The sequence below is a fragment of the Tasmannia lanceolata genome, unplaced genomic scaffold, assembly GCF_043159265.1.
Source record: "Tasmannia lanceolata isolate RefF3 unplaced genomic scaffold, GAP_Taslan_0.1 ptg000004l, whole genome shotgun sequence".
NCBI lineage: Eukaryota > Viridiplantae > Streptophyta > Magnoliopsida > Canellales > Winteraceae > Tasmannia > Tasmannia lanceolata.
Genome location: NW_027518681.1, coordinates 14,078,535 through 14,098,214, shown reverse-complemented (window position 1 = coordinate 14,098,214; position 19,680 = coordinate 14,078,535). Strand labels below are relative to the sequence as shown.

The following is a 19,680-nucleotide window of genomic DNA, read 5'->3' as shown; positions in this document are numbered from 1 at the left end:
AGAGGTTATATATTTGTTGATTCACTCCAGTGAATCTCATGCCTTAGATGATGAGACACGAGAGCTTGGTTTTATATTTGTTGAATTATTATTTTTTGAATGGCAGTTATATATATTTGTTGATCTGCTCTAGTAAATCTCATCCCATAGATGATGAGACATGCGAGGTATACTTTTTAGAATGAAAAATACACAAAGATTATACAGAAAATGTCTGTTAGCTGGTTAGATATCTACATAAATATCCCAGAAATAGGAGACAGTGTCACAGTAGTGGATGGTGGTTGTGTTTGCAATCTACAAAAACCGAAATTGAGCGGCCCATCAATGGTGGTCAATTTGTATCTCAGCTCTTGAAATCGAGGATTGCTGAAAGTGAAAATAGATTGCTGTTTGGAGATCTCCACATGTTTTTTTTGGGTAGATAAGCTGGGATCGAAAATGCGACCTCGGGGTTGAGAAACAAAGTCTCACCTATTGAGCTACAGGTTCCAGTAGCATTCTACACATGTTTTCTGTGGGCACCAAACATAAGATTAGCAGATAATTATGTCTCAAATTATCACACCATTAAACAGTTGGAGTTGAGTTCCAAGAGATAGTGTTTGGCCCAAAGAAAATACAAATACCTTATTTGTAGATATGTTGGTGATAGTTTGATCATATGTGCTGAGTAATAATGTTTGTTAGATATCTCAATTGCCATTTGACTTTGGTCCATTGATTAGTGGCCCATTGCATAAGCTGGAATATTTTGTTGACAGGAAAGACAATGGCATGGCTGATGAGGGCTTTGCTCCTATTTGGTCTGGGTCATTTGAGTCCAAGGCTTCAATACCTAAGAATTAATTAGAAATAATTAGGGAGCTCAAGATCCTTGATTACAAATTCGAAAAATAATTGACAGACGATTGATTTGATGAATAGAATTTGGACCTGGTGATAAAAACATTGTTTACCTAAACAAAAGATGCACAATATTGTTTAGGAGATGATTTTTTCATCACCCCACCCACCAAACTATCATGCGCCCCCTTCTAGAGTGAATTGTGACAGACATTAATGCTTTTTGGATGTCAAATCACATTTACAAGGGGGGCTTATAATGGCGGTGAAAAAATCATCTCCCTATTGTTTGGGCTTAGCGCGATAAAGAATGAAAATGATGAAATGCCCTTTCTAGCGATGTAAGCTCAGACATAATTCTTAGGATCGTGAGGACCTGCTCAGGTATGAGACTAGGCCAGACCGACCTAATATGAGACAGGGTTAAAGGGCCTAGCCTTACACGTTCCATCAGCTCTGGAGCTTTTGGCATATCGGTTAGGTACCTAACACACTCAGAGGAGAAGATCCCTATAGTTAGCAAAAAGATCACCAAAGATAGCTTGCTCTAATCTATTCTAGCCCTGACTTTGACTTTACGCATCTTTGAAATTTGGTGAAGGAAATGATTTCTGCGCTCCTATGTTTTGATAAACATGCGCTCCATTTTTTGTAGTGTAGTATTTAAAAGGCTGTCAGAGGAATATTACGGTTCTCAAAAAGCTCTTAAAGCCCTTTAAATACTACACAACAAACATGTGGAGCACATGCTTATCAAAACATTGGCGCGTAGAAATCATTTCCCTTTGGTAATCAGAAGAATACCATAACACTATATATGCAAACTAGATTTCAGCTATCCTTGATTTTTTACAAATCATAGTTTTTAAGTCTGATCTTTTAACCAGAAAACAACATTTACGATTTATTTTTTCATTTTTCTGCCATTCAAAACAAAACAGGAGGATGGGTATAGCTACTAATTGCAATAGGATCCATGAATCCCTCTCTAACCTCTCGTTGTTGGGTAAAATGTGTGAAACAGAAAACAAGATGGGCACAAATTTTTACTCGGGCGTCAGCTTCGGAGGTCCTGTTGGGCCCTCCTGCTATTATGTGCCAATAGGGGTGTCAACGGATCCACTTCGGATCGGATCCACTTTGTCATAGTCACCATCTATTCAAATCCCTTATCGGTCGGGTCGGAGTCAGATTGTTCTTCGGAACCTACTTTCCACGTCATGAGCACGATCCATTTTAATTTGAACAGTCCATAGGAGTGTCCTATTATGTCCCACTAAGCTAAGTAAACAATTAATTTTTTTAAAAGGAGTTAGAATGGCATTCTACTATTAGTGTGTCTTTATGCATTTTCTTCAACTAAATTAAAAATTTATCTATGTTTAATCTATGTGTAAAATAATGCTTGTAAACAATAAAACTAATCAAAATTACATACACGAATATAATCTATAACTATTATCAAAGAATATGATGCATACCAATAACTTTCAGTAATAAAAAAATGATGAACTAATAATATATTCATGATGGCATATATGTTCAATAGACTAGCATAATGAAAGTAAAAACTGAGAAAATGAATCAAGGAAAAAAAGACTTACCATGATAATCCTCATCAACATGACACGGAACCATCCAAAAATAGTATTGCTCTTCTAAACCATTTCTAAATTCCTACAAATTCTAAGAATTGTGTATACTTTTCAACTAAAATAGTGAAACTTATAATAGGAAAAATGACGCTTGACCAAGACAACAAGTCAAATGAATCATTTATAAATAGTTCACTAATAACAACAGCAACACATCATAAATACATAGGTCTGTAAAAGTTGACAAGATTCGTGTAACCACAAAGTAATAAATAAAATTATCAGACTCAAAAACACAATGTTCCTAGGGCAATGTAAGATCTACGAACGGGAGTCTCTCTCGATAGAGTCCTCTTGAGTTTTTTGTCTTTTTAGAGAGATTGGGATTTGGGATCACCGTTGTTGTTAATAGCAGCCAGGTAGCCAAAAGAACAAAACCCTAAAACCCCTCTCTTTTCTTTCGTAAAGTTATGAAATGAAACGACTGAAATGAGTGAAATCGCATTCCCATCCGATTCATTAAGTGATAAGAGAGGTTTTAACTATCCAATGGGTATCTGTGGCGTGCCCATACCCAATCTAAAATTTTTTGGATCCCAGATTTGATGATCTGAAATATGCCCATGGATCCTATTCGTACGTTTAGATCTCGTTCATTAACTTTCGGATTCGGACGATCCATCAGACCGTCTGGATCCATTGACACTCCTATGCGCCAAAGACTTGTTTGGCAAGTCCTCCTCCACAACCAATTGCCTCTCCAGACTAAACATCTTCCCCACCACCTATGCTGAAGCCCAACCGAATTCCAGACTCAATGTTCAATCATTCATCATCAAATAAGAGGAAGAGCCGACAAGAAATGAGGAGTGCGAATGTTATCCTGTTAATGGAGAGAGGCTACCATCCTAGATGTCTTTGAAATTTTAATTTTTTTTTTGTGAGCTAATTGATTCATTGTACCAATCTCACCCCATACATGGTGAGACTGTTGGTATTTTACAAAGTTGTTTTGTTTAAAAAAAAGAAGCCACTTTGGTTTTGGAAAATGAGTTTGCTCACTTCCTTCACAAAAGCGAATAGTCCCTTATTAGAAAGTGGATAAAAGCTTCATGTGTTTATATAGTTTTTCACTTCTTTAGCTTTGTGAATGAGAAGAGGAGAAAGGGGGCCTACGCGCATGATCCACCAAGTGGACCGACGTTATTAGGTAAGCCGGCGTACCTAGGTATACCTGTTTACTGGAACATCGAATAATTGGGTAAATAACGTCACCGTGCATCTGTAACGTCTTTTAAACGACTACTTTCTTAAAGGGCGGCGTGTGTTGAACGGACATGTTTTGGTTTATAAAAGACAAAGTTCTCTGTGTTTTTCTTCAACAACGAAAACCCTTACAGAAGCTTACTGTTTTCTTCTTGTTTACATTACTTTACTGTAAACTGAGTTTTATTTATTTCTCTTCCTATTTTACGTATTTTGTTAAGCAATTGGAGTTTTCGGGTGGTTCAAATCTCTTTGATCTTGCAGTTCTTGGAGATCAATGGTGCACTGGGCTGTTGTATCCTACAGGTGATTGTGACCAGTATTTTGCTGCATCGGAATTGGTTTCCGCAGAGACGCAAATTCATCTTAAAGAGAGCGACATAGTCCGTGCCTCATCTCGCCACATCGGAAAAGGTTTCACTAACGTTGTTTGTTTGTTTTTTTGTTCCTCAACAGAAATCTGGTAAGCCGTATTATACCGTAAATTCTCAACAGAGACGTGAGAGGCGTTTATGGTTTTTAAAACGAGAACATTAGCGAGCTTACACCTCTAATGAATGTTAGCTATGAGAGTGAGGGAATCTGTGGAATTCTCACAAATATGGGTGAGATCACAGGGAATACTCACCAACAATTCGCAAATGTTTTATGCAAATAATGACTCCGGTACTTTTACCACTGAGAAGTGGTTATGAAGTGGGTAAGGAGCGATCTTGGCTGTATCCCAAAGAGGCCCAACCTGAATTAACCATGCCTCTCTCTCTCTCTCTCTCTCTCTCTCGCTGATCCAGGCAGAAGCATATATGCAATGGTACATAAAGTCCCAGTTTGAAGCAAAATTATTCCTTTTGATAATTATTCTTTAAAACAAATCTTGTGACCATAATGGCGAAAACTAAAGTTGAATATATACACCAGATTTTTTATGAAACGTCAATCATAAAAAAAAACTAACCGTATTTACCAAAGATAAAGCACAAAAAATCACAATAATAACAGTAGAGATGTTAATCACTCTCACTTCTCTTTTGGATGAGAACGCCTATCACTATCTTTAAAATAATATTTTATTATTTCTCACTTCTCTTTTGGATGAGAACAGCCACATTATTGAAAATTGTATTATTTACATACCTCTTTTGGTTGAATACGGTGACGTTATTGAATATTTTATTATTTCTCACGTTCTTTTGACTTAGAACAACGATGTTATTGAATATTTTATTATTTCCCACATCTCTTTTGGCTAAGAACGCTCTAGTATGCCACCAAAATATCAAGTACGCCCATCGTTCAAACATATTAAGCACGCCGCCAAATTCTAGAGTACGCCACCGGAATATTGAATACGCTGCCGGATTTTCTAGGTTCAAACATATGTTCCAAACATATCGAGTACTTCACCGAAATATTGAATACGCCGTTTGATTCTTGAGTACGCCGCCGGAATATCGAGAAAACCGCCGGAAATAGCAATGGGTACGCCGATCGAAATAGGGTGTTGGTGGAAACAATGTATGCCGGCAGAATTCAGGGTACGTCAACAGAAATAATGTGTATACCAACGTAAATAACCATAAAAGGCGCCACTATTCCATCTGTCTCTAGTTATTTCCAACAACCAATATAGAAACGAACCCAAGGTTCTGTTGGTTCAAATACATTCAGGCGAACCAAAATAAGCCTTGCGAAGCGCGCCAATTTAATGGACATTAAATAAAGTTGGATATTGAGGTCTTTTTCCCACCTTTTTTTGAAGAATCATCGTGTTTGATGATTATGTTAATGAGTAACCGAAGTCCGTAATTTCTCGAAACTTTTACACCCATTCCGTGCTTTTCTCAAAAAAAATTCTACTGCAAGTAATGTTATTCATTAGGTCAATGATTCACCTCTACCCTACCCCGAGGAGGGATAATGTCTCCCCATTGTAAATGGATCCTGGCGGATTCGAACCACCATCCTCCCAAAAGGAATTTGAGCGCTCTACCATTTTGAGCTTAAAGATCCAAAAGGCTATCATACGACGCACATAACAATGCGTAAAAACGTTTACTTTTCAGAGGCTTCCAAGCCTACCCAAAAAGAAATAAACACAGCTCAAACCGGCTAATGTTTTACTCAAATTTAAAATGCCCTCTTTGAACCGGAAACAAAAATAAATACAAAAGGCGTCTGGAAAATAGTACTGAAGAATGGAACGCCAAATGCATAGGCTGATTGCACCTAAGCGTATGGTCATTCGAGGTAAAATAGGTTCTGTCCCAAAACATATTAGCGAACGAACATAACCCTTCAATCTACATAAGAATGTAAATTATGACAATCTCTACAGATGAAATTATTGACAATATTGAAGCTTTGGAAGGCTGAAGTAAAAAAGGGCTCACGAATCAAGTATATTAACAGCTTGGATGGCCAAGATGAAGGGGGAGCAGTATCAAACACAGCAGATGAGACAATCACTCTTGGCATATTCTGCATCTCCAGAAACAATTAAGTCCTAAAGTGCACCCACGTTTCCATTCAGATTTCATTGTTTCGAATGTCGGGGGAAAGGAAGGGGGTGTTAAATATCATTTTTTTATGTCAGAACTAACTATAAATACTAAAGTTATGACCTAAAAAATGATATTACCCAACATTCAAAGCAATGTAATAAGTAAGACTAAGAGCAGACTCGTTGAAGTGGAAGCATGCTTAATAACTTCAATGTCGCAAGTTTTATAAGACAGGTATTACGCAAACTATGAATGTTGGGCCATCAAGAAGCAGTATGGGCATAAAATCAACGTAGCAAAGATGTGAATGCTTCGACGGAGATGTGGCCAAAGAGGTTAAATTAAAAACAAAGACATTGGTAAATATTAAGGAATAGCACTAATTGAGGGCAAAATGAGAGCACCACTAAAGATGGCTTATGCATATCCAACATAGGCCTTTCGATGCTCCAGTAAGAAGATTTGACTTTGCCAAGGAGACTGGGTAATAAGAGGTAGGGGTAGACCAAAAATTGAGTAGAAACAGTTGGGTAGAAACAGTACGAAAAGACTTGGTTCTTCAGCCAGATTCTTTCACCTTCATGAAAACTTCATTGCTCTGTATGGTTGCCGGGTTTTTTTTTGTTCCTGGGAGTTATGTGGGAGAAAAAAATACCCTGGGAGATAGGTGGGAAAATAAATATCCCATGTTTGGTTATGTGGGAGAAAAAAAATACCCTGGAAGATAGGTGGGGAAAAAAAAAAAAAACAAAAACCCGGCAACCAAACAGAGCAAAGGATTCATTCGTCGACCCCCAATTAGTTTGGGACAAAGGCTTAGTAAAATCAAGTTGATGTCATAAGTCATAACTAACACCAGAATGAGATTATTCAGAATTTGCTAAAGACATCTTGGACAAAAACAGCTCCACTTTTGTCTAACCAAGTGAAAACTAAGAGAAAAGAAACAGAATTTTCATTGTTCCACTTATCCCGGAGAGAGAAAATGAAAATTATAATCTATCATTTTAAAAAATCTTATATACAAACGAATTCTTGAAAAATACATTTTACCACATTAACGTCTCATAAAATAACAAAAAGCTTATTTTAGAGACTTTAAACTCCATTTCATAAAAATGACAAATATACCCCAGAAGACTAAATATTATATACAAACGAATTTTTAAAATATAAACTCCAAGTTTCCTGTACTACTACTACGTATTCCTGATTTGTAACCCCGCTTCATCTCAAAAGAATTTACAAAATTGAAACCATCACTGGAAAGATATCAAAATACCAAAAACGTCACGGGAGGAGGTGTTTTAGTAATATAATTAGTTTCATATGAATAGTATTATTTATAGCGGACATTTTCCAATGTTTCGTCTCTTGCAGGAATGATAGAATGGAGGGCACCCTTGCAAAAATTTCCTCCACAGGCGCCCCTATTGCAAAAATCCACCAATAGTAACCGCCCGGAGCAGAATCTTGCAATAATTTATCATTCCACTAAGGTTATTTTTAATTATTCTAAGACTGATTTTGGTCATTTTACCATGACGGAATTTTTATCAATATTCAAGAAATGATCGAGCGCTTGAGACAACACTACTCTTTCATCATTACTCTAGATAATTCATTTTCTATAATCGCAGATACATATAACGGACAAAAAATATTATAACATTAAACAAAAATAAAGAAACAAGAGGCAAACTCATTCGCCACAAGCAGCAGCTATGATCTTAGTTGGCCATTGAGTGGCGCCCTAGAGCTTATCCTAGCTTCTATTCTAGTCAACAGGTGATGATCATGACCCAACCCTTCAGAGTTGTAGACCTTTTTGGCACAGTCCTTTTGTAACTTATTCAAAAATATCAAGAAAGTTCTAACATTTGCCCACTCGCACGCCCTGTTGCTGTGTGTGAGCTGGAAACTAAGCATTCCTTCTGTATCTGTTTTGTTGGTTTGATCCTTATAACTATGCCATGCTTGCTTTGTCGTGAGACAAAGCTAACACACCAACAAAATGAATTGGGCAAGAATGACAACTAGAAGAAAGTTACGAGATTTTAAGCAACTATAATGTACAAAAGTTTAAGGTCACTAAAAAGTTAAACGTTTAATTCTACAAAAATGGATCACTTCTATCGGGCCATAGAACTCACTAAACATGGCACCTAGTGTAGAGATAAAAATAAGCAATAAAACAAATGAAACTTAACGCATAAGAATAGAATGTGAATGTCTGCAAGTAAACATATCTAAAAACCATACCATTGCAAATTTCGACGAACTCACAAGACAACTCTAAAAGTTCACCCCATCACAATCCCCGGGTGGGAGTTTCACTTTACTGAAACCACTTTGCTATGAGCTGAAGCAGGTAGGGAAAGAGGATCAGCGATCGTTACTTTTTCTGACCAGCACTCACCGTCCAATCCATAGTTCGCCTGTAAATATCAGGAGTAAAACAGTAACTGTTTATCATAGAAAATTACAATGCCATACTGGTACATGGCAGAACACATTGGTTTATACAAACAAATAGAAATAATTGAAGCAAGCTTCACTGTTCGCCAGCAGTTGACAACCAGAAATGCAAAACAGCAAATCTAATGAGACGTATCAACAACTTCCCTCCAAAAGGCACCCCACATATCGCCACCACTTGTTTAGTCGACAGCACCATCGGTTCCCATCAGTTTAATTAATCACGATCCAATTAAGAGAAGTCAGGACATTCCCCACCAACGAACAACTTTCTTGGGAATCTTCATCGGCATCGGAGCTTTCAATGATATATGAAATAACCACTATGATCAACTATTTGATATGATAACATAAACATAAATCCATCTAACCCAAAGGATACAAAATACAAATAACACCACTCCACTCCCCTTACAAGGCAAAATGTCTAGCCAACAAATTTCAAAACAATCATAAATACTGCCTATTAGCGCAACTGCTTCAAAATGAAAAGCACCAGTATAATACATAACTGATGAGATAGTAATTTCCTTCGCTTGATGATCGGTCGGTCATATATAGGAGATTTCAACATTCATAAGATATTAAGTTACCGAATCACATTCATTAATCAAATTAGCAGCCACACATCATGTGATTATAAATTGTGGGAAAGGCGGATACATTGGCTGCCCAAGGGCAAAGGCAACGCGAAAGGACAGGCACTTCTTCTCCCTTTATACGAAAGGAAGGCAGCCGATGATAAGCTCTTATCGCGGAAAATTAATTAATTAATTAATACAAGCAAACCGAGAAGACTTCTTCCAAGCTACACAAGGCTAACCAATATAAGCTCTTATCTATCAACATGACCTAGATAAGGTATTATCACCGATTATATAAATACCTTATTAAATGAACTCCGATGAATTAATCTAAAGGCCCCTGTTTGATTTGTAAGAATTTTCTAGAAAAAAAAAAGTTAGGAAAGGAAAAACATTTGAATTTCTCTCTTTTTCCCTTGTACGGGGGGCGCATCAACAATTTATAAAAAATAACCCTCTAAATTAACCATAATCATATTATTTCCTTCATAATTGAGGAAAGAAAAAGTCCGGTCAGAAAATAATCTTCTTGCAATCGAAAAAGTGAAGGGTAAAAACGAAATGCGTCGTTTCGTTAGATTCTTGCAGAAAGCTAGAAAGTTATACGTGAATAATGCTTAAGAAAAATTGAACAACCGGGTTCTATTTAGAGTACCTTTCGCTGAGGCCTAAGGATGTTTGCTGTTGTTGGTCGTCGATCCGGTGTGCTTGATCGATCAAAGCGAGTATAGAAGCTAGTACAGAAGGCAAAGCACATAAGTAGGCGACAGCAAGACAAGACGAGAGGAGACCCCGGGCGAGAATGCCCCATGCGATCTCCCCTCCAAAACAGAAAATGGAATTTTTATTAGGGTTTTGTGACCTGCCATGCAAGCGCACCTGACATGGCAAAGGCCTCGGGACAAAATTTTATCCATGACACACAACTTCTTTCCAGGGGCTTACTCACGACGACCTCACCTACACCTCCAACCCATTAACTATCACAAATATATCTTCATCACCACAAAAATTAGCACAGACATCAATTAACCATTATCTACAGCCATCTGCAACGAACCAGCGAAACTCGCAAAAATCCGAAATATCGAGCAGAGAACGGGATCTTCAGATGATATGATGCAAAATCGACAGATCCGGCTCGCCGATTCACTCATCTGGTTGGATGCATCCGCCTGCAACATCCTCTTACTGCTCCGTCTACAATTAAATAGAAAACCAACGAAAGAACCTGCAAAATCAACTACCACAACATGATGCAAACAACGAAACAATTAAAGCAACGGTCAAATCATAGATCTGCAATTTTCAGGCCAAACATGAGATAAACGGGTGACGAAACGAAAAAAACAGCAGATAAAAGGAAAACAGATGAAAAACAAGGATTAAACAAAAACAAAACAACAGATCTAAAGAAAACAGATGAAAAATAAGAGGATAGAAAAGAAAAACAGCAGATCTAAAGAAAACAGATAAAAAAATAATAGTATAGAAAAGAAAAACAGCAGATCTCAAGAAAACAGATGAAAAATATGAGGAGGGAACAGAAAAACAGCAGATCTCAAGAAAAAAGAAGAAACATAAAAGGATGAAACGAAAAAAAAGAAACAAAAACAGATCTAAAACAACAGATGAAAAACCAAATGAAATTCGAAACCAGAGATGTCAAATTTACCGTATTTCAATAAATCAGACAAAAGAAGAGAAACTATTGAAGCATGTAGATCGGCAACCAATCTAAAAGGATCTAATCAAAGAATGGGCAAATAAGGAAAAAAGAAGTAAAGAGCAATGAAAAAGAGAAGCATAGACGGACGAAGAAGGTTAAGAAATGAGAGAGACGGTGAGGAAGAAGAAACGGAAGCCCTAATTTATTGAAATCACCGGAGGAATTGACGGTTCGATTAAGTCTTTGTCGGTGGGTATCCACGGCTATAATATGTCCACGTGGAAACAGCTGTACCTTGTTTTCCACTAAGGCGGTTCCAAGTGATCAACGGTTGTTATGGGGCGGGGTTTTCTTATCATTGTAGGAGACAGATACGTGTCGAAGCGTAATTCTTAAGCACAGCTGGCATTTAGGACGTTGCCGTTGTCGTGTGGAACACGCCAAACGCCTCAAGTGGAAAACGAAAATACCATTGTTCTTCCTCAATAAATCAATAATTCAGCGACTTCTGCGGCCGTGGAAAAAATATCATTCTGAATCCATTAATCTCAGCCATTCACTCTTCGGATCTATGATCAAAATGTGGGCCCGAAGGGAAGTGATACATTTCTCCTTTTTTCTTACATGGGCTAGCCCCGCCCTCTGTATTAATGACAACCCTTTTATCAAGGTGGCAAACGTGCCTGGCACTGCACGGCACGACCAAATGAGGCCTGGGAAGGCCCGCGGGCCGGGCACGGCACGGCACAGTACAGAAGGGTTCACGGGCCGTGCCGGGCCGAAATCCTCAAGGCTAGGCACGGCACAGCCCGCGGCCCGTCGTGCCATGCTGTGCCGGCCCGTGTTTTTTTTATTATTTTGAATTAAAATTTTTCTTGGAACTCTGAGGGATAACCACGAAGTTCCGAGAATTTTTTTTTTTGAAACAGAACATTTCTCAAAACTCCGAGGGATAACCACGGAGTTCCGAGAACACTTCTATTTTCAAATTTTTTTTTTTTTGTCCATATTTTCTGAACAATTTTCTTGGTCCCCCCTTTTGTCTATTTTATTTACAATAGTAATTTAGAAACAAAGATCGATTGTGACCAGAATATTTATCCAGGAACCCGGGTGGCACCTTTATATTTTATTAATATCAAATATTATAAAAAGAAAAGATGAGCTAAGGAGGACATAGAACCTTGCCTCTAACCCTTTAAAGGAAAGAAAAGAGAAAAAAATAAATACAACTTTTAAATTAAAAGTCTTCAACAATCTTCAGATGATGAGCTTGAGCCTTCCAGTCCTTGTATCCTATAATCTGCATCAAGCCAGTCCTTCAAGCATACACATACCTCCAATGTTTTTTATGACATTTTGGTTCTTTTGTCTTATAAAACCCTGTTACTTGCACTAAAAGCGGACTCCGATGCTACTGTAGACACCGGAAGGGTTAGTATATCACGTGCTATGATGGATAGTACTGGATATGTTTTCTCATTTGCTTTCCACCACGACAAAATGTCAAAAGTTTCTCATTCTTCGGGATTGATATAATGTTCATTTTCCAAATACAATGATAACTCATTGCAAGATGCTTCACCAACACTACTAGGTTTTGCTCTTTTTAGGCTTATTAAAGTAAAAATTGGATTATTTTTAGGCCCCGAGCTCGTAGAAGAACTGAATCTTCTTTGTCCATGTTCCACCTCATATATATGATACATAAACCTTAATAACGATTCAATTTCATTTATATTATTCCCTGAATCTTCAGGATCATTACCTAGGTTGTTATTGCACTCTTCTAGCAAGACTTCTAAACCTTGTAACTTAAACCTATGGTCCATTACTCTACTGAAGGAATATAAAAGTGGAATTTTATTAAAATATTTTTTAAATTTAGCCTCCATGACTTCAATTATTTATTCATGTCTTTCAGTTTTATTTTTTTTAAAAGTAAGCGTGGTGTTATATAAGTACTCATAATTATGTTTGAGGTTGGTTTGTAAACAAGAGAAAAAGCATTAGTTGTAGTATAAAAAACTTCAAGAAAACTCATGAAACCCTCACAAGTGTTCCAATCTGGGAGACCTACAGTCTAACGAAGAGGTTGAAGTATATTTTCATTACCAAATGATTGAATTAAAATTTTATATGGGAGGCAATGTTTCAACATTAAATAAGTTGAATTCCACCTATGTCTAACTTCTAATTTGAATTTAGGAAATTCTTTTCCATAAGTGTTGCATAATTTTGCAAATTCTTGTCTTCTAAACATTGAAGAATTGATAAATGTAATATAAGTTTTAATATTTTCTATTTGTGGGTCAATAAGAGCTAAATCATCTTGCACAACCAAATTTAGAATATGGCATGCACATCTAATACGAAAAAAATTTCCACTTAAATTAGGTTTCAATTCAGTTTTTAATAACTCTACTGCGGAAATATTATTACTAGCATTATCAAGAGTTATAGAACAAATTTTTTTTTGTAATATTATATTCACGAGCAGTATTTAAAATATCTGTTGATATAACATTTCCAGTATGTGGGTAATCAATAAGACTAAAGCTAATAATTATTTTTTCTAAAAGCCAATTAGAGTTAATATAGTGTGCGGTTACACAAATATATGAATAACCCTTTTTGGGACTCCAAATATCGGAAGTAAGTGCAATTTTCTCATTAAATCTTTCAAAATATGAAATCAATTGTTGTTTACGTTCATTAAAATTTTTACAACTGTCTGATTTTAGAGTGGTTCAAGGTGCCTTTTTAAAAGCAGGATTTAAAGCTTGTTTAGCATATTTTTCAAAATGTTTATCTTCTCCAAAAACAAATGGTTGTCGGAGTGTGTAACATATGTGGCTATTTCTCTTCTATTATTATCATGAGAGTAGGAAAATGTTCCTATAGAACTAGACGTGCGACTTAGTTGGGTTTCCTTCGGGTCTAACGGGCCATGCTTTTTACCACAAGCGTCGGCATGCCTTTTTAAGTGGCCCATTCCACCCGAAACATTACAACTAAGATCCCTTTTACAATGTTTAGAAATTGCCCTAACTTCTACTTTCCCATCTCGACGTGTTATCTCTTCACGAGTGAAGGTAGACCAAACAGTTGAAGTTCTACCCCTTTTAACTTTAGAGCGAGAATGAGCTTGGCTCCCACGAGTACTAAGGTTGGGTTCATTTTCGACTCTAAATTTAACCTCGTCTTCACTCCACTGACCTCCAAAACAAGCTTCCTTTAACTCATCATTGCCCATGACTTGGTTGTTGTCATGGCCAATGTTGGGGTACAAAACTTCTTCCGAATCGGCCATTAAGAGAGGTTTAAAAAATATTAATGAAAGGAGAATCATAATTGAATATTTAAATGGGTACCAACCTCAACCTATTTGAACAAAATCTCACCCTCTTGTTGATTGCCGCCAATCGCCGCCCTCGTGGTAATCGTCAATCGTCGCCTTCTTGATGAGTACTTAGTGCTACTAAGTAGAGAGAGAAGTAGATTGGAGAGAGAGAGAGAGAGGGAGAAGTTGATTGGGAGAGAGAGAGGGTCAACTTGATTAAGGAGAGAGAGGATTTGATTAGGGAGAGAGAGAAGTTAATTGGAGAGTTTAGATAATAGAGAGAGTGAGCTTTGGTGAGAAACAAAGGGGGTGGAAAATTGTATTTATAGGATTGGGTGAGTTATTTTTTTACTTCCCAAAATACCCCCCAAAAATAGTTGTTGGGGGGTTAATTTGGTAAAAGACATGAAATGACTTAAATATATAAAAAAAAAAGAGTTGTTGGGGAGGGTATTTAGGGAAGGTAAAATATTTAGACAATAAAAATCCAAAATACTCTCCAAAACTAGTTGTTGGGGGAGTTAATTTGGTAAAAGACATGAAATGACTTAAATATCCACAAAAAAGAGTTGTTGGGGGTATTTTCAAGATTATATGAAAAAATATGTTTTGGACGAAAATACCACACAAACTAGCCGTTTGAAACAACTTTTGGGGGGGTATTTTCAGATTTTACAAAAAAAATGCATTTTCTAATGGGGAACTGGGCTCGCGGGCCATGCCGTGCCGGCCCGGCACAGCACGCTCACTGTAGCTATTCGTGCCATGGCATGCCGGGCCGCGGGCCGGCACTGCCCGTTTGCCACCTTGACCCTTTTATTAGGGTTGCAACTTGGGTCGGGTTAGGGTCTCAATGGATCAAACGGTCTAATGGATCGTCCGAATCCGAACCTTAATGAATGGGATCTAAACATATGAATAGGATCCATGGGTATATTTTGGATCATCAAATCTGGGGTCCGAAAATTTTTGGATTGTGTATGGGCACACCACAGATGCCCATTGAATAGTCACAATCTGAAATGGTTTACAAAAATACCCTCCAAATTTCGTTAATGCTAACCGTTCTATGAAGGGTATTTTGGTCAAAACCTCTCATCACTTAATGAATCGTATGGGAATGCGATTTCATTCATTTTATACTTTCACGAAGGAAAAGAGAGAGTGTTTTGTTCTGTATGCATCATATTCTTTGATAATAGTTATACATTATATTTGTTTATGTAATTTTGATTAGTTTTATTGTTTACAAGCATTATTATACACATAGATTAAACATAGATACATTTTTAATTTAGTTGAAGAAAATGCATAGAGACACACTAATAGTGGACCGCCATTCTATCTCTTTTTAAAAATAATAATTGTTTACTTAGCTTAGTGGGATATAATAGGACACTCCGATGGACAGTCCGAATAAAAATGGATCGTGATCATGACGGGGAAAGTAGGATCTGAAGAACAATCTGACTCCGACCCGACCGATAAGGAATTTGAATGGATCGTGACTATGACATAGGTGGATCCGACCCAAAGTGGATCCGTTGACACGCCTAGAACAAACCGTGGGCCGGCTTTAGCAATCTCGGATTATTTAAAAATAAACCGACCCGCCTGATGTAAGCTGCAACTCCAATTTTTGTGGCTTTCACTTCCATAAGGATGATGATGTGTTACCACTCCATGCACCAACAATAATTTCTTGGGTCCTGGCGATTCTTAGTGCAAATAGGTTTAAGACCGAAGATTAAACATCATTTTAATGTGGGCATCATGCATCATACACGCCTTTATGAGTGTTGAAGTTTTAATCATATTGGGGGAGGTCATTTGAAAAAAAATATGTTTACCAAGATGTGTTCTAAATGTATAAGTCCAGTCGTTCGATAGGAATAGATCATGCACCATATATTCAACTCTTAGAACATAAATTATGTTGCAAGCAAGATTTTAAATTTTAACATTTCGGGTTTCGGTCGAGACCGAAATCGAAAAGTTACAAAATTTCGATTGAAATTTCGTTTTCCCCGAAATTTTGGGCCGAGATTTAAGGAATATCCCTAAAAAATCTGAATTTTATTCATTATTTAATATTATCCCAAAATTTTAGCCAAAATTACTAAAATTTTGGCCAAAATTTCTAAAATTTTGGCCAAAATTTCGGTAATTTCACCGAAATTTTATAGGGGATAAAATATTACTTTATAATTTCACCGAAATTTTATAGGGGATAAAATATTACTTTATCCTGTTCCGATGGGTTTCGAACGAAATTCGAAATTCCTCCTGAAATTTCGGTTTCAGTGAGGACCGAAATGCATTCCGAAACCAAAATTTAAAACCTTGGTTGCAAGTATACAGAATGTAGAAAAACCCGACCTCACCCGAGAAATTATCTTGGGTAGGCCCGAAGATAGTTTCTCGAGTAGGGTAGGATTTTAAAAACCATGACCGCTCCACAATTACCTTTTACACTCAACGAGGTGTGCCTCAAGAAAAAAAGGGGGCTAATATTTCATCTCACGTATAATGGGTACTACTCTGATGACCACCTAGCCTTCGATCAACTTCTTATTGTCACTGCATTATGCCACTAGGTATATTCAACCAGTATATGAGTGGGTGGCTCTTTATGATCGATGAAACGATTGGTCCAACTATATTACCCAAAAGAGCCAACGGTCAGGCAGAATCCAAAAAGCGGTAGCGGATCCAGTCTCGGAGGGTGAAGAGAGGATGGATGGGGTTGAAGGAGATGGCTGGTAGGCACCTGAAGAAAGCTAAAAAGCGTTGTTTGATGAACCTGCATTGCATTAGGTAGTTCGTCAGGGCTAATGGCCATTAGTAAGGGGTCCTAAAAAATTCAACACACTGTCCATCTCCTATCACCCACACCATCGCCCCAGTAAACCATCGTGAGCGGACCTAGATTACTCTTTTCCCATGTTGATTGGACATCCCATCTAGAAGATTAAGGCCTACAGAAACCTTGGTTTGAATTTTTCTTTACAAATGTTTGGATTGCAAGGAAAACAATTTTTATGGAATACTTTTTCTTTAGAAGATCTCAAAATTATGAGGGAAGTAATATGATTATGGCTAATTTAGAGGGATATTATCATAAATTGAAGGTCCACCTAAAACATTTTTGAAAGTTACTACTTTTTTTACACACCAAAAAATATAGCTTGAGCTAACCTTATTCCACTTTTATGTAGGTGGACCTTCAATTTATGATAATATCCCTCTAAACATAAAAGTGGAATAAGGTTAGCTCAAGCTATATTTTTTGGTGTGTAAAAAAAGTAGTAACTTTCAAAAATGTTTTTTGTTCTTCCCAAACTATTCCATAAAATTACTGCAATCCAAAGAGGAGATTGTTTGGATGCATGGAAAATGTTTTCCCTAGATAAAGAATTTCCAAGCATTTGGTAAAAATCTTTCAAAGGGAAATTTTTTCCTAACCTGTTTGGATTCTAGGAAAAAAAAATTATTGAGAAAAAAAATTCCATGAATTTTTTTTTGTTTCCTCATTACAGCTCTACAGATCCGAAGGCTAGGAACATCCTATAGAGATTATTTCTTGGGACAACATATTTTGTTGTGACCCATCAAATGAACGATTTGGATCACCCTAAGAACTGTGCCCTGTTGTACTTTTTGAAAAATAATGGAATTCATAAGCACGCTATATAAAATCTCCTAATTAAATAAAGGGTTGCCAATATAAATTAAATGTCTCTCCGAAAAAAAGTTGAACCGTGGTGTATCAAGTTACTTTTTCTCACATGTGATCAAACAATGCTAAGAGAACATGAAATTTTGGAAAAGTTTTTCTTTTCCATACTTTTCAAGAAAATTCCTGCAATAAAAATAGTGCCTTCCTTTTCTTGCGACGTAAAGTGGATGTTTTCGACTTTTATAGGAGCACCGGCTGATAATGGCTAAGTTAGTAATTAAAAGCAATAGTTAAATATCCAATTTGCTCCTCACAAATTGGGAAATCAGAGACTAACCCTAGCTCAAGGGTTGTAGGGACCGTCTATAAAAGCCAACTTCCTGGCACTTTTCAAGAAGTTTCAATTCTGAAATATTGGAATTTGATGAGAGTGCCATTGGACTCGTAGGTGAACATGGAGTGGATTGAATCTGTCGACGATTCTACCAGCCATGGCATCTTTCATGGTATCGGAGCTTTAGTCCTGGCTCACGACTTCTTAAAATATCCACACTTTTTTCTACAACACTTCTCCTTCGTTCTCCTCTTCTTCATTAATAATCTATTGTTTCCCCTTTTCCCTATCTGCATTCCTTATATGGACGGCTTCACTAACCTTCCGATTACTGATAATTACTGTTGGAGGCTCCATGCAAAAGTGTTGGAATATGTGAGACATTGGATTTGGTTGAGATTCACCGTTGGATTGTCTTGGTGTAGATTAGGCAAGTAGGTTAAGAGAGGTAACCTAGCTAGATTAAGCAATAAGGTTGAATTAGAAATTAGGCTAGACTAGAATCTTCTATTATCATCTCTTTCCATAGTTTTCTTGATTTCATTCTATACTTATCCTGTAAGTGCTCTATATAAGCACCATCAATTCTATTTGTAATTTATCCAAGATTAATATAATTTTCTATTATTTTACATGGTATCAAAGCCAAAGGTCTCGAGTTCAAACCTCCCGGATAGCAAAAATTCACATGCGATGGCCGGCCCAAAGTGGGACCACATGTGCCACGTGTTTGCCAAGTGGGCCACATGTGCGGGAGAGTGTTAAAGTATAAAAAATAAATAACGCCTTTCTCTAACAGCTTAAGTTTTTGGAGAAGTTGGTAAGTTGACATACCAACATGTGTGGGAGAGTGTTAAAGTATAAAAGATAAATAACGCCTTTCTCTAACAGCTTAAGCTTTTGGAGAAGTTGGTAAGTTGACATGATATCAAAGTCACATGTGCCACGTGTTTACCAAGTGGGCCACATGTGCGGAAGAGTGTTAAAGTATAAAAGATAAATAACGCCTTTCTCTAACAGCTTATTTTCTAGCTTTTTAGTCTGAGTTCTAACCGGATCCCAACAATTACGAACATTGTTAATGTTCTGGTGAAACTAAATAGTGAAAACTACCTCATGTGGAATGATTAAATGGAGTCGCTATGCCGATGGATCCATATGCATTCCTTCCAAAACCAGTCCTTCATACAAAATTCAACTTTCACTCAATGGGACTAGACCTGGCAAACGGGCGGGCCGGGCCGGATTTGACCCGGCCCGTACGGGTCCGGGTCAAACGGGCCGGGTCAAAGTGACCCGGAAAATTCTACGGGTCATTGACATTGGACCCGCACCCGGCCCGTACGGGCCGGGTCGACCCGCGGGTCACCCGGATTGTTGACGTA

The 19,680-nt window shown here is 37.3% G+C and overlaps 1 protein-coding gene across 11 annotated transcripts; it reads right to left on the bottom strand.

The window, feature by feature from the left end:
• Positions 1-239: 239 nt before the first annotated feature.
• LOC143875604 (uncharacterized) lies at positions 240-11,233 on the bottom strand. 11 transcript variants are annotated; one of them, XR_013250159.1, is made up of 5 exons: positions 10,946-11,233; positions 10,331-10,513; positions 9,926-10,004; positions 630-8,984; positions 240-515 (listed from the first exon to the last, which is right to left on the bottom strand). XR_013250159.1 is itself a non-coding variant. In XM_077377209.1 (5 exons), the coding sequence occupies exons 2-5, from the start codon at positions 10,452-10,454 to the stop codon at positions 8,604-8,606; spliced, it is 327 nt and encodes a 108-aa protein (XP_077233324.1). In that variant the 5' UTR covers positions 10,455-10,513; positions 10,946-11,142; the 3' UTR covers positions 7,791-8,603. The 11 variants fall into 11 exon arrangements, 4 of the variants coding, with proteins under 4 accessions (XP_077233324.1, XP_077233323.1, XP_077233322.1 ...); XM_077377209.1 differs by lacking the exon at positions 240-515 and adding an exon at positions 10,150-10,230 and having other exon boundaries at positions 7,791-8,646; positions 10,946-11,142; XM_077377208.1 differs by lacking the exon at positions 240-515 and adding an exon at positions 10,150-10,230 and having other exon boundaries at positions 8,656-8,984; positions 10,331-10,470; positions 10,946-11,143.
• Between the last annotated feature and the right edge of the window lie 8,447 nt (positions 11,234-19,680).

Coding starts and splice junctions, on each gene's coding strand:
- LOC143875604 (XM_077377208.1), bottom strand. CDS start 10,454: ATGTTGCAGGCGGATGCATCCAACCAGATGAGTGAATCGGCGAGCCGG. Junction 10,231..10,330: donor GATTTTTGCGAGTTTCGCTG/GTTCGTTGCAGA, acceptor TTGGAGGTGTAG/GTGAGGTCGTCGTGAGTAAG. Junction 8,985..9,925: donor TCCTTAGGCCTCAGCGAAAG/GTACTCTAAATA, acceptor TATCATTGAAAG/CTCCGATGCCGATGAAGATT.